General features: G+C 33.4%; 2 protein-coding genes across 2 annotated transcripts; both read right to left on the bottom strand.

The window, feature by feature from the left end:
• On the bottom strand, window positions 1-2,741 carry LOC100802717 (uncharacterized). Its single transcript, XM_041012906.1, has 8 exons — window positions 2,292-2,741; window positions 1,882-2,191; window positions 1,576-1,794; window positions 1,219-1,482; window positions 505-1,140; window positions 179-417; window positions 57-96; window positions 1-21 (listed from the first exon to the last, which is right to left on the bottom strand). Exons 2-8 carry the CDS (start codon window positions 2,185-2,187, stop codon window positions 1-3), a joined length of 1,725 nt encoding a protein of 574 aa, XP_040868840.1. The 5' UTR covers window positions 2,188-2,191; window positions 2,292-2,741.
• LOC121174191 (uncharacterized) lies at window positions 2,372-8,339 on the bottom strand. The gene is made up of 6 exons (XM_041012905.1): window positions 8,319-8,339; window positions 6,465-6,722; window positions 6,268-6,323; window positions 5,208-5,271; window positions 2,509-2,622; window positions 2,372-2,398 (listed from the first exon to the last, which is right to left on the bottom strand). Exons 1-6 carry the CDS (start codon window positions 8,337-8,339, stop codon window positions 2,372-2,374), a joined length of 540 nt encoding a protein of 179 aa, XP_040868839.1.
• Between the last annotated feature and the right edge of the window lie 3,630 nt (window positions 8,340-11,969).

Here is an 11,969-nt window from a genome sequence, read left to right as displayed (position 1 = left end):
TCAAATTGTGATTGGCCAGATCTCTGGATAGACTGTGGCTCGAGGAATCCATACACATCGATATTCCCAGCTCGCATACTTGTCTCAGTCATATGCCTATTATTGTTAACACAAAGTAAATTATGCATGAAGGTAAAACAATAAATTAGGTAACTAACAATAATCTAAATTGACTTACAGAATCCACAACTGTATAACAGATATGCTGAGACATTGACCACCATGTGCAATTTCAGACAGATCTTCATGCTTTATGTACAAGGGAAAGTTTTCATTAAATAGGCCAAACAAGGTAGTATCCCACATAACCTGCAATGGCTTCAGAAAAAGTTGTGGAATGGTCAATGTCATTAGATATAGCGGATCATCGACCTCATCATCCGGCCTATCTGCAGGTTTCGCGGGTCTCACAGCTCCCTGTTTATCCAACATAATTAATTGACATAATTTAATCACAGTAAACATTTTAATTGGAAAAATAAGCATTTAATGACACTAAAATACCTGTTCTGATAAACGCTTGACTAGATGTGTCGGCCAAGCAAGGAATGTGTTAAGAGCCTGTCCCACGACCTTAACCTCTTTAGTGGGTACAGGAATGGGAGCATCTACATCTCTAATCTCCTCAACACCAACCTTAACTTGATCATGCAGCAAAGGAATGTTGTGAATTGTTGTAGATCCCTCATAAACTCTTCCCAGGGCAACCAGGCGAGAAAGATATTCTTCAATATACAACCCACATTTGTATGAGTCACCGGTGTCTAGATCGTTCCCTGAGGGATCAACACAACTCTCCTTTGTGCTGACACGAGCAGCTGAAGGACCAACATCAGGTTCAGGAGGCAGTGCGAGTCCCTGTGATTGCATTTGGCTGAGGGATAACATTAGCCGTCGAGTGACTTTTTCTGTGATTGAATCCTCTAGTTGGTCCTTGATTTGTTGCGTCAACTGTTGCAGGTATTCGGGAGCAATGGAGGAGGTCCTTGAAGCTGATCCAAAGTATTGTTTGATGGTTATACCGGCTCCTACAGCACGCACACGACCAGGGTGTTCTGGTCGCCCAATGGCAGCAGTCAGTATATCATAACATCCATGGGTAACAAAGGAACCCTGTGAGGCCTGCTCCTCAAGCGCATCCTGTGAAGAACACATTTATTCTATACTTAATCACACAATAAAAAAAATAATTACAATTATGAATTGAAAGTGACTTACAATCTTGTCAGCAATTTCCTTTGCTGCTTCAGATGTCATGTCACCAGTTTTCTTGGTGCGGGCTAGCTTCCACTTCACGTGTCGTTTGATGGGAGATGGAGGATCAATGACGGTGTCAGTGCTTCCGGATTGAGTTGCTTCCTCTAGTTTTTTCTTTCTCTTCTCATCCATCAACTTTTTTTCTAAATATTCATAACCCCCACGAGACATCACGTGAGGGGCAGTGTTTTGTTTTTGGACAGCTTGTGCTTTTTTTCGAACATTCTGTAAAAATGAAACATTAATGAAACTCATGATTACAATGTATTATAATAAGTTCATTTAAAGTTAAAAAAATGAAAATCCCAAATTAGTTACCTCCCATGAAGGGTCTCTACGGCTCTGGCAAAATTGGGTCCATTTCTCCTTGCTAATGCCGTACATTTTGCATACAGTGTCATCAACACTATCCTTGTCAGCTGCAAGTGCCCATTTCGACGTCAAATCAGACTTAAACTGTCTCCACCGCTCCCCCACAGTCTGAAGTATTTTCTTTTTTGTCCTTAAATCAGATGCTTCAGGGATATCAAATTCAGCCTAACAAAGAGTAAATTAGGTTTTATTAATACTAAATTCAAATATTTGGCTAACAAACAATATGGAACATGAAATAATACATGATACCTGAATATCCTCCCATATCAAATCCTTCTGAGTAATAGGGACATGCTTCCAATTTTCGTATGTGACATCCACCTTATCACGAGCAACGATCCCTAAATATGTTCTAAATTTCTTGCTGTGGGGACCGTCTGCTTTGCCAGTAACAGGATCCACATGGACAAGGGGTCTCTCTGCCCCAACTAGTCTAGTCGCCAATAATCTTAGGCGTGAGGCCTTTCTAGTCCGCTTCAATGGTGGTGACGACGAATGCGATGTTACACCAGTAGAAGGAGGAGGAGGCGGATGAGAGTTTGACTGTGTAGCCATTTGGCTGTGAAAAAAAAAACATTAATTCAATATGTTATAAAAAATAAATGCGTATGAATGTAATTAAATGAATTGAAATTAAGTACAAAATAAAAAAAAATTACATTAGACGATGTTAATTAATTCTCCTTCATCGTGATCATTACGATTAGCATGAACATCGTCAGTTTCTTCTCCGATGACATTAGGTGACAATTGTGTGGACAAAGGACTAACATAAGTATCAATGTATGAATAATCATCTTCAACATTGACACCTATTGTTTTTCCATGTAAAACCACTGACCACCTTTGATCACAAGGGTCTTCGACATAAAATACTTGTTTCGCTTGTTCTGCCATAATGAAAGGATCATTCTGGTATGCGAGTTTGTTAAGATCCACCAACGTAAATCCCACATCATCGGTCCGCACACCGGTATTACTGTCAACCCACTTACATTTGAAAACACAGACAGTGAATTTGACATAGTTAAGCTCCCAAATTTCTTCAATGAAACCAAAGTAAGGGATGAAAGCTACACAAGGATTGTCATCATGTACACTAGCGAAGTGTTGAGATTCAGCCCTTAGGGTAACCCCACTGTTTTGCATTGTACTTTTTTGGTCTTGTGCTTTTGTATAGAAGGAATACTTGTTTATATCATATCCTTGCCAAGTTATAACATTTCTTTTAGGTCCATCTGCTAGCTTTCTCAACATTTCAGAAGCATTATCATCAGCCAAGATTGTGTGTTTAAACCAATCTAGGAAAGTCTTGTTATGTTTTTTCAACACTGAGTTCTTCGACATTTTTGGATTACTTTGTTTGACTAAATTTTCATGACGAACTATGTATGGCAAAACTTCATTACTATTATTCAACACATACAAGTGAGCTTGTTGCAAATCTTCTACACTTGGAGTGATGACATGCAGTCCTCTTGAACCCTTACCTCTTACTCTTTCGTCATGCCGAGACTCGGGAAGCCCAACAGGTTTAGCTTTTTCAATGTACTCTGTCCAATATTGTATTTAGGTGTTGAACCCGCTGGAAAATCTGGTCACCAGTCAACGGTACCGGTGCATTTTCATGCTCTTGACTTCCATTAAATGCTTTTTTCAATCGTCGGTAAGGATGATGAGGTTTAAGAAAACGTCGATGCCTAGTGTAAACTGTTTTTCTTCCATGTTTCAGTTGTATGTAGCTTGTGTCTTCTTCACAGATGGGGCATGCACGATGGCCTTTAACACTGTAACCGCTCAAATTCCCATATGCTGGAAAATTATTAATGGTACAAAAAAGCATTGCACGTAAATTAAATGTCTCATTTCGAAACCCATCAAACACTAAAACTCCTTCGTCCCACAACTTTGTAAGGTCTTCAATCAAGGGATTGAGATAAACATCGATGTCATTTCCTGGCTGTCTTGGGCCCGTTATCATCATAGACAACATCATGTATTTTCGTTTCATACACAACCAAGGAGGCAAATTGTAAATCACTAGCAAAACTGGCCACGAACTGTGTTGCGTGCTTAAACTGCCATATGGATTCATTCCATCAGTGGCTAGTCCAAGCCTAAGATTTCTTGCCTCTTTGCCAAAATCCGGATACAAACGGTCTATCTTCTTCCATTGCAAGGAATCAGCCGGATGACGAAGCATTCCATCACAGTTTCTCTCATTTGCATGCCATGTAAGGTCTTTTGCGTCGTCTCCATTAGCAAACATACGCTTAAACCTTGGAATGATCGGAAGATACCACAACACCTTCGCTGGGGGGCCCTTGTTTGAGTTTTCATCACTACTACACTCCTCATCATCCTTGAGTTTGTACCGTGATACCCCACACCTAGGGCATTTCGACATTTCTTGAAATTGATGTCTGTATAATATGCAATCATTCGGGCAAGCATGAATCTTCTGATACTCCATACCCATGGGACACAATATTTTCTTTGCTTGATAGTAACTTTTAGGCAATGTGTTTTCCTCTGGAAGCATGTCGTGCACTACTTGAAGCAGTGAACTAAAGCTTTTGTCACTCCACCCATATCTGGCTTTGATATTAACCAGACTTAAAACTGCCGACAACAGCGTCAACGAATTCTTGCACCCCGGATACAAAGGTTTCTTTGAATCAGTTTGTAATGTATCATACATAGGGGCATGTGCTTGCTGAAAAGACTCTTGTCCAAGGTCACGAATCATATCCTCCAAGCGATCTCCCATTTCTACATCAAACGGTTCGGATTGTTGCCCACTCTGCATGTCTGTCATTTCACCATGCCATATCCACGTCGTATAATTCCTCTTAATTCCATCACACAACAGATGCTCTCGTATGTCATCCAGTATTTGTCGTCTTCCATTCAAACAATTGATGCAAGGACAATAATATTTTCCATCTTCATCCGGTTGACCTCTTTCTGAAGCAAATTGTAAGAATTGCTCGACGCCTTCCTCATATTCTGGGCTGATGCGACTTTCATTCATCCAACTTCGATCCATCTAAGTAATAACTCGGTCATACTCTCAAAGTTATTCGATGCATGAAAATTTCACTTTTTTATTATAGGTGTGTCCCTATCCCATTTGGGAAGACCGTCTTTTATGGTAGCTTCATACATCAGGGTTAATTCTATTTTGTTAAATTTGACAAAATTTTGGCAGCATTTCGCATTGGTCTCCAAGTACACAACATGAAATCGGTGAAATTAATTTTCCGATAATCAAGTATGCACCCAGAGAACAACTAGAAATGCATTACCGAAATTTCATCAAATTAAACAAAATAATTTTAACCTTAACACATGAATCTACCATAAAAATATCAGTCTCCCCAAACTGTCCAAACGGACAATTCAAGATTAAATACAATGATTAATGCAAACTATCCGCAAGAATCATTGCATCCAATATCAAACGGGAATCTAAGGTTCACTTATCATGAACACAATTTATATAGCATATATCAATTGTCATTAATGGCAGTGAACACGTAATAAAAATATTCATTGGTAACAAACATTTGTACCTGTGATGATGAGCAACACGATCCAAAATGAAAGCAAGAATCAAATAAATAACTGAATGAACACCTACATCAATCATCATTCCGAAAAACAGATATCAATATGAATGCTACACTCAAACTTTGAAGAAGAATAAAGGATAATATGGCGGAAATGATACAGTGTTGTTTGCACCCAAACTCTTACTTACGTGGCTAACATAATATTTCGATTAGTGTCCAAGAACTATAAAATCCCACACATCTTTGGCTGAGATTGATGGTTGACCATTCTTTTGAAGAAATTAAGAAGAAGAAAAAAATTCTTATTTTATTTCATAAGAAAATATTTATTTCGTGATAAATAAAATAACATATTCAATAAATTACTTAATCTCATGTTAACAAGCAAGAAAGTTTTTTATTTAAATTGTTATAACAATAAATTAAAGAAGTTTATTTTCACTAATAATTTAAATATTAATGTAATTCTAAGTAAATTATTTTTCGTCAGAGTTAAATATAAATTTCCTACGTGTATCTTTGGAAGATAATTTTGCTTGAAATCACTCGTTAAAATGAGAAATTATGTGTCATGCTAGTTGATCGTGCTTGATAGTTAAGTCAAATAGATTTTATTAAATAAAGAAAACTAAAGATGTGACTTTTTACATTAATTAAGCAATAAAAAACTCAAGATGTGATTTTTACAGGATAGACTTCCATAAAAGATTTTGTAAATATGTACGCAAGTGCCACACTTTTTCAAAGAACTAAAGAATATATCAGCATCATATATATCAGCACCAAAAAAAAAATATTGTGTATATTTTTTTACTGCACCATATCACGTATATGTCAAATTATAATTATAATAGGATATTGACCTTTTTTTTTCTATCTACAAATGACATTATTTACTCTACTTTCACTGAACAACCAAAACCGAAGCAAATAAATAAATAAAATAAAATAAAATAAATGTATGTATACGCAGTGTTTCGGTGGCAACGTTTCGTTAGAAGATTGATCGTGTGCGCGTACATGAGAAAGAACTCGAACAAAAAATAAGTAGAATAAAAACCTGAACGGTTTGAAGTAGCGGTTGGTTGAGTCCTCTACCGTTTGGAAACCCTTGGTCTGCATTAATCGGCGAGGAATATCAATAAATAAATAGATATAAAGAAATTAAACAGGAAAATTTGGACAGGTTATAACTCGGAAAATTACGAAAGTAAATTAACAATTCATAATAATAATTCAGAATTTCGAGGAGCGAACCTGCAGATCTGACGGCACGGAGTGGAGGTCCTTAAAGTGGCTGGAGCTGCAGCAAGAGCGATCGGAGCAAAAATCGCCGGAAACAACCGTGCCGGTAGAACTGACGGAAGCTTCCGGCGAGACGGTAGTGTCGGGAAACTGCGTATCGGAAGAGCGTAACTGGAAGGAAGCGGTGGTTTTTCTTTTCTTGGATATGGAATGTTGGCTTGAAGAAGGTTGTTCTATGGCGGCAATTGTGAGAGAGCAGCGAATACACACCTGAGTTCTTGCAGTAATTGTGGGAGTAATTGTGGGACCAATTTGAGGGTTTAGGGTTTTACAGGAGAAATGACGTATAGGCCCAATTTAAGAATTTGGTTTGACAAAAATTGGACACCATGATTTTTATAATTGGTTTCGGGTCTTATTTAACGTAGACCCAACTGAACCTAATATAGGATAACCTTTTTTAAATTTTAAAAACTTTTTAAAAATTAGTAAAATGTTTACAAGAATTTTTAATGTAATATATATTTCTTCAAAATCAATTCTTGATAATCTGAAACAAACATAAGTAAGAATTAGAAAGAACGTGAAAAAATTATTTTATTATTTGATAAATCATGATATTAAATTATAACTTTGATTTTAAAGACTTTCAGCTAGATAATTAAAATTAATATTTTTTTATTAATTGATAAAATCGTGATATTAAATTATAATTTTGATTTTTAAAGACTTTCAAGTTTCAACTATATAAATTTAAATTAATAAATCTAATTTCAATTTTATGATTAATTTCAAATATCAAATAAGCATTTTTAACATTTCAAATCCCAATAGTATATTCCCCAAGTTTAATAAAATTCATATCAACCCGTTAGTTAGGTGCACTTCACGCAGCTAGCAATAAATCAATAAATTAAATAATAAAAAAACAAAAATCATGAACTCGGAGTTTATATAGATGCGTGGATGTACCTTGGAGTGTTGGTACTATCTAATACACTTTTTCTAAAACTATTATGATTTAGAAAATTTACTATGCATTTGCTGTGTACATAATTTTATATGGTATATGAATTTTAAATTATTTTAGAAATCATATCAATATTAATTTATGGTTAAATAATAAAATTAAATTATTTTACATTATTAAAATAGCATCATTAAATTTTATTATTTGTATTCTTAATACAATACGAGATTTTCTTTATGTCATTCAAATTTTTTGAGAAATGTGATTAAATAATTTGTTTTATTCTTTAAAAATTACTCTGAAAATTATTAAGATTCATTATCTTGTGTTTTTACTTTATTATTTTTTAACTCATTAATTGATTGACGTGTATATATATATATATATATATATATATATATATATATATATATATATATATATATATATGATAGTCACTTTCTTCCATCCTCACACGAGAGAGAAAATGAATTTATCTTATGATTCATTTTGTCCTAAAATTGTTAATGTTTATTAGGATATACCTTTACTAAACTATAGTTTTTAAAAACTAGAAGAACGAAAAATACGTTTTAATCAAATAAATAATGTATGCATACATTTTATGACTTTTTTTACAGTAAGTTATAGTATCGTAAATTTCTGTAATAATTATATTAAAAATTATATCAAAATATTTTTCAATTAATTGATATTATAAAAAAATTGTAACAATTTTTGTTTGCTACTAAGTATATAAATCAATTAATAAGATTGTTTTAATTTAACTAGTGATTTTAAATTTAAGTTTTAATACAATATTAAATATGAATAAGGATGACTTTTTTATGATAAGAACTCGGTGATAATCATTTCATAAATGATAATCATACTAAATTTGAGTGTGTCGTGGTTACCAGACCAAATATGTTATTCATGTTTTCAAACTTAGTTCGTGAATTAAAATTTAAAGTTTTATTAAGTAAATCTAAAAAAAAAATATTTAATTGAGTATTAAAATAACTTTTGACAAAAAATATTCATCACTATTTAAATATAATTTTTTTTCTTTGTTTCTTCTTTCCTAAATAATTTTTTTATAAAATTTATTAACAAAAAATTCACATAATTAACAAATGAAGTTAAAAATAATAAAAAAATGACAAATATAATAAAAATAAATTACATGTGGATTATAATTAACTCTATATTTAAAGACTTAAAACATAATTTCCATGTCTCATGAAAATAATTTTATTTTTGTTCTGAAAAATTTGTTTAAAAATAATAAAAATATCATTTTGTTTCAAATATAATAATTAAATAATAATATATTAATAATAAATTTTAATTTTTTTACTATATAATTATTTTTACTAACATTCTATAAAAATTCTATAAAAGTTAAACTCTATTATTAAAAACAATTTTTTTTTCAAATTAACTAATATCAAATAATTTATATAAATATGTGTTATATTTAAATGATAATCATGAAATAATAAAATTAAAATTACGAAATTCATTTTAAAAATTTAGTTTAATTTTTAAATGTTTACCTTTTGAATTTATTATTGTTTATTAATTATTATATTTTTTTAATTAAAATATAATTAATAACGCAATATATGATTTTTTTTAAAATATATAAATAATTTAAAAAATTATATTAACATCTGTTATTTGAAAACCGATGTTGTAAGTGCTTAACGACATCGGTTTTCAAATAACCGATGTTAATAGGACGATGTTAAAACTCATTTTTTTAGTAGTGAAACTAACAATGAATATATTATATTTTGTGAACTCGGTATAAAATTCCATTGATACTGATATTTACTTTGATTTATTTAGTCACATGGTAGGTGGAGCTAGCGATGGCATTAATGAAGTAAATAAAAACATATTTTTATCATTTAAAAATATTATGCTTACAGGACATTTTCCATGTAAGACATCATGTTTATATTAAAATATGGTAAACTAGCAAAGAATCATTGAAGTTTCTCATTTCCTTTAAATTTTGTTAATGCTTTGAGTGTTTTATTTTTTAAAATTTTTGTTGGTGTCTCCCATCAGCATGCACATTTTGTTTTTTGAACTTTTGGTTTCATCCCATAATTTGTTCTTGTGTGTGGATGGTATGATCTAAAACTAGAAAGTTGTTGGTTGTTTTGGTATCATTTTGACATACATGATACATGTATAGATCGGATTATGCATCTTAGTCTATGTTAAAATTTTCAATTTGTTAATAACTTCTGTTGGTTTATGGTATATTTGATTTTAGGAAACACGTTCAATTATAATTTCCTTAAATTTGTATCCATTCAATTTTTGTCAACAACAAGAGGAAATAAAACCAACAAAGAGCAAGAGGCACGAAGTTTATTTTTCCCATTTCGAATCCAATTTAGAAAATTTGAATGTAAAATTTTCTCTTGAACCCACTAATATTAATTTTGTTGATATTTTCTACATTTAATGAAAATGGAAACAGAAGATACAGAAACCAAATAGGTGTTTATTACTATCCTAAACATACAAGCAAATAAAGATTAGGCTACTTGCTGATATTGTATTTTTATCTGTATGGTTGTTGTATATACACTCTTACTGGGAACTGGATGATACTGCATCATAATATGTTAGACATTATAAACATCTTTTTGTACTATAAGTGTTAGCCCATATTTTTGATGAGCTAAAAATATGCTCTAAATTCGAATTTTGTTAGATACTGTTCGAATCGAAAAGACAAGAAGGAGGACTTCGAACCATTGGGCTAGTCGAGCGGGTGTATGGTCGAGTCGAAGGCAATACAGCAAAATTTCTGGACTTAGCGTAATTTTTGACAAGACTTCATAAAATCAGTTCGACTTCGAGCAATATGGATAACCGTTCTAAGGAGCAGTTATGTGCATGCAAGGTGTACGTAGCAGGACACTTGGCGTTAGGATAATGTTCGACCGTTAGGGCGGTTTATTTTTAAATATCTATATATAGCAGTTGTTAGTCAGATTTCGAGGTCGCAAATCATTTATACAAATCCTTATATACTCAAAGTACCCAGCGCAGAGAGAAACGAGTACTCAAGGAGAATGTATGTTTGTGAACCATTTTAAGTTTTCTGTAAACTTTACATTTCGAATGCAATGCATTTTTCATTTCACTTTAGAATTCCTGTCTTTTAAAGGGTTCATTCGATCGAATGAACTCGTCGAGCCTTTTAATTCTGCAATTTACTTTTCTCTTATCAGTTTACTTCCAGCATTTCGATTCTCTCAATGAACTCATTGCAATGATGAACATTCAAAACTTCACATCTAAACGTAAACACACAATTGACATGCTCCTGAGATTCACTAGTCGATCTCGCAAGCAACTCGATTAGACTAGCGATTGTTTACCACATTTCACAGTAAACAAATTGGCACGCCCAGTGGGACTAGTCAATTGTGCGTTTTGGCTTTAAATTATTATTAAAGTTTTATTGAGTGCAGTTGGTTTATTGCATTCTTAATTGTTTTGATCTTGTATGCATTTAAGAAGTGGGAAATCTGTTCCACACTTAACAGAATTCAAAAGTCGTACAAGGATGGCTAGACCACCCCCAAGTAATCGAAACAATGACCTTCCAAATATGGAGGGGCAACCAACGCAGACATCTGTTAGTAATGCCAATGTAAATTCTGGCGTAGGAGCAATTCCTGACCAAACTATTGGCACGATAAGTTCGACCGCTTCGACGGTTATGAATCAGACAGGGGTAACTTCTCCCATGACCAACATGACGTTGGCAAGTTCGACCACGTCAGCTTCTGCTCTTGCCCCATGGAATAACCCTAGTTTAGGGAATCCCAGTGGAAGTCCCTTTCGACCGCTTCAAAACCCTCTATATGGCATGCCTACATCTTTAATGGCAGGATTGCAAAATTCTCAACCAAATATAGAGAATCTTAATATGTCCTCTCCATCAGGGTCTGTAGCGGGCAATCAAGGTAGGGTAATTCCTCAACATTTAACCAATACATCCGTGTTGTCACTCAGACAACAAATGGATGAAAGTAACCATGATATGGTTAACATGTTAACCCAACAAATAGGAACTGTCATTAACCCCTTAATTCAAAATACAAATGACAGTTACCAAATGTTAACAAATCAAATAAGTCGAATTGCTGACTTTTTTGGGGCACCACCCATACAGCAACCACCAATTCGACAGATCCAAATACAGGCGCCTGTCCAAGAGATACAAATGCCTAACAACCCAGGGATGCAAATGGCTCAAGCACCACAACCAGTGGCACGCATAGAGCCACCAGTCCAACAGGTCGAACCAAACCCTGGTATAGTATTGGTAAATAGAAACCAAAATGCTGATGAAGTAATAGGGAATATTCAACAAAACCGTTTCGATAGGCAGAATAACCTTGCCCAAATGGTCGAAACGATTTTGGTGCAGAATGGTTTGAACTTAGGCTTACACAGGCCTAATTTTGTGTCTCCATTATCTGAGTATGTGTTACAGACAGAATTACCAAGGGGTGTGAAAATCCCTAAGT

This window comes from Glycine max, chromosome 19, assembly GCF_000004515.6.
Source record: "Glycine max cultivar Williams 82 chromosome 19, Glycine_max_v4.0, whole genome shotgun sequence".
NCBI classification, from domain to species: Eukaryota; Viridiplantae; Streptophyta; class Magnoliopsida; order Fabales; family Fabaceae; genus Glycine; species Glycine max.
Note: the sequence above shows the minus strand (reverse complement) of the source record. Positions and strands in the feature narration are given on the sequence as shown.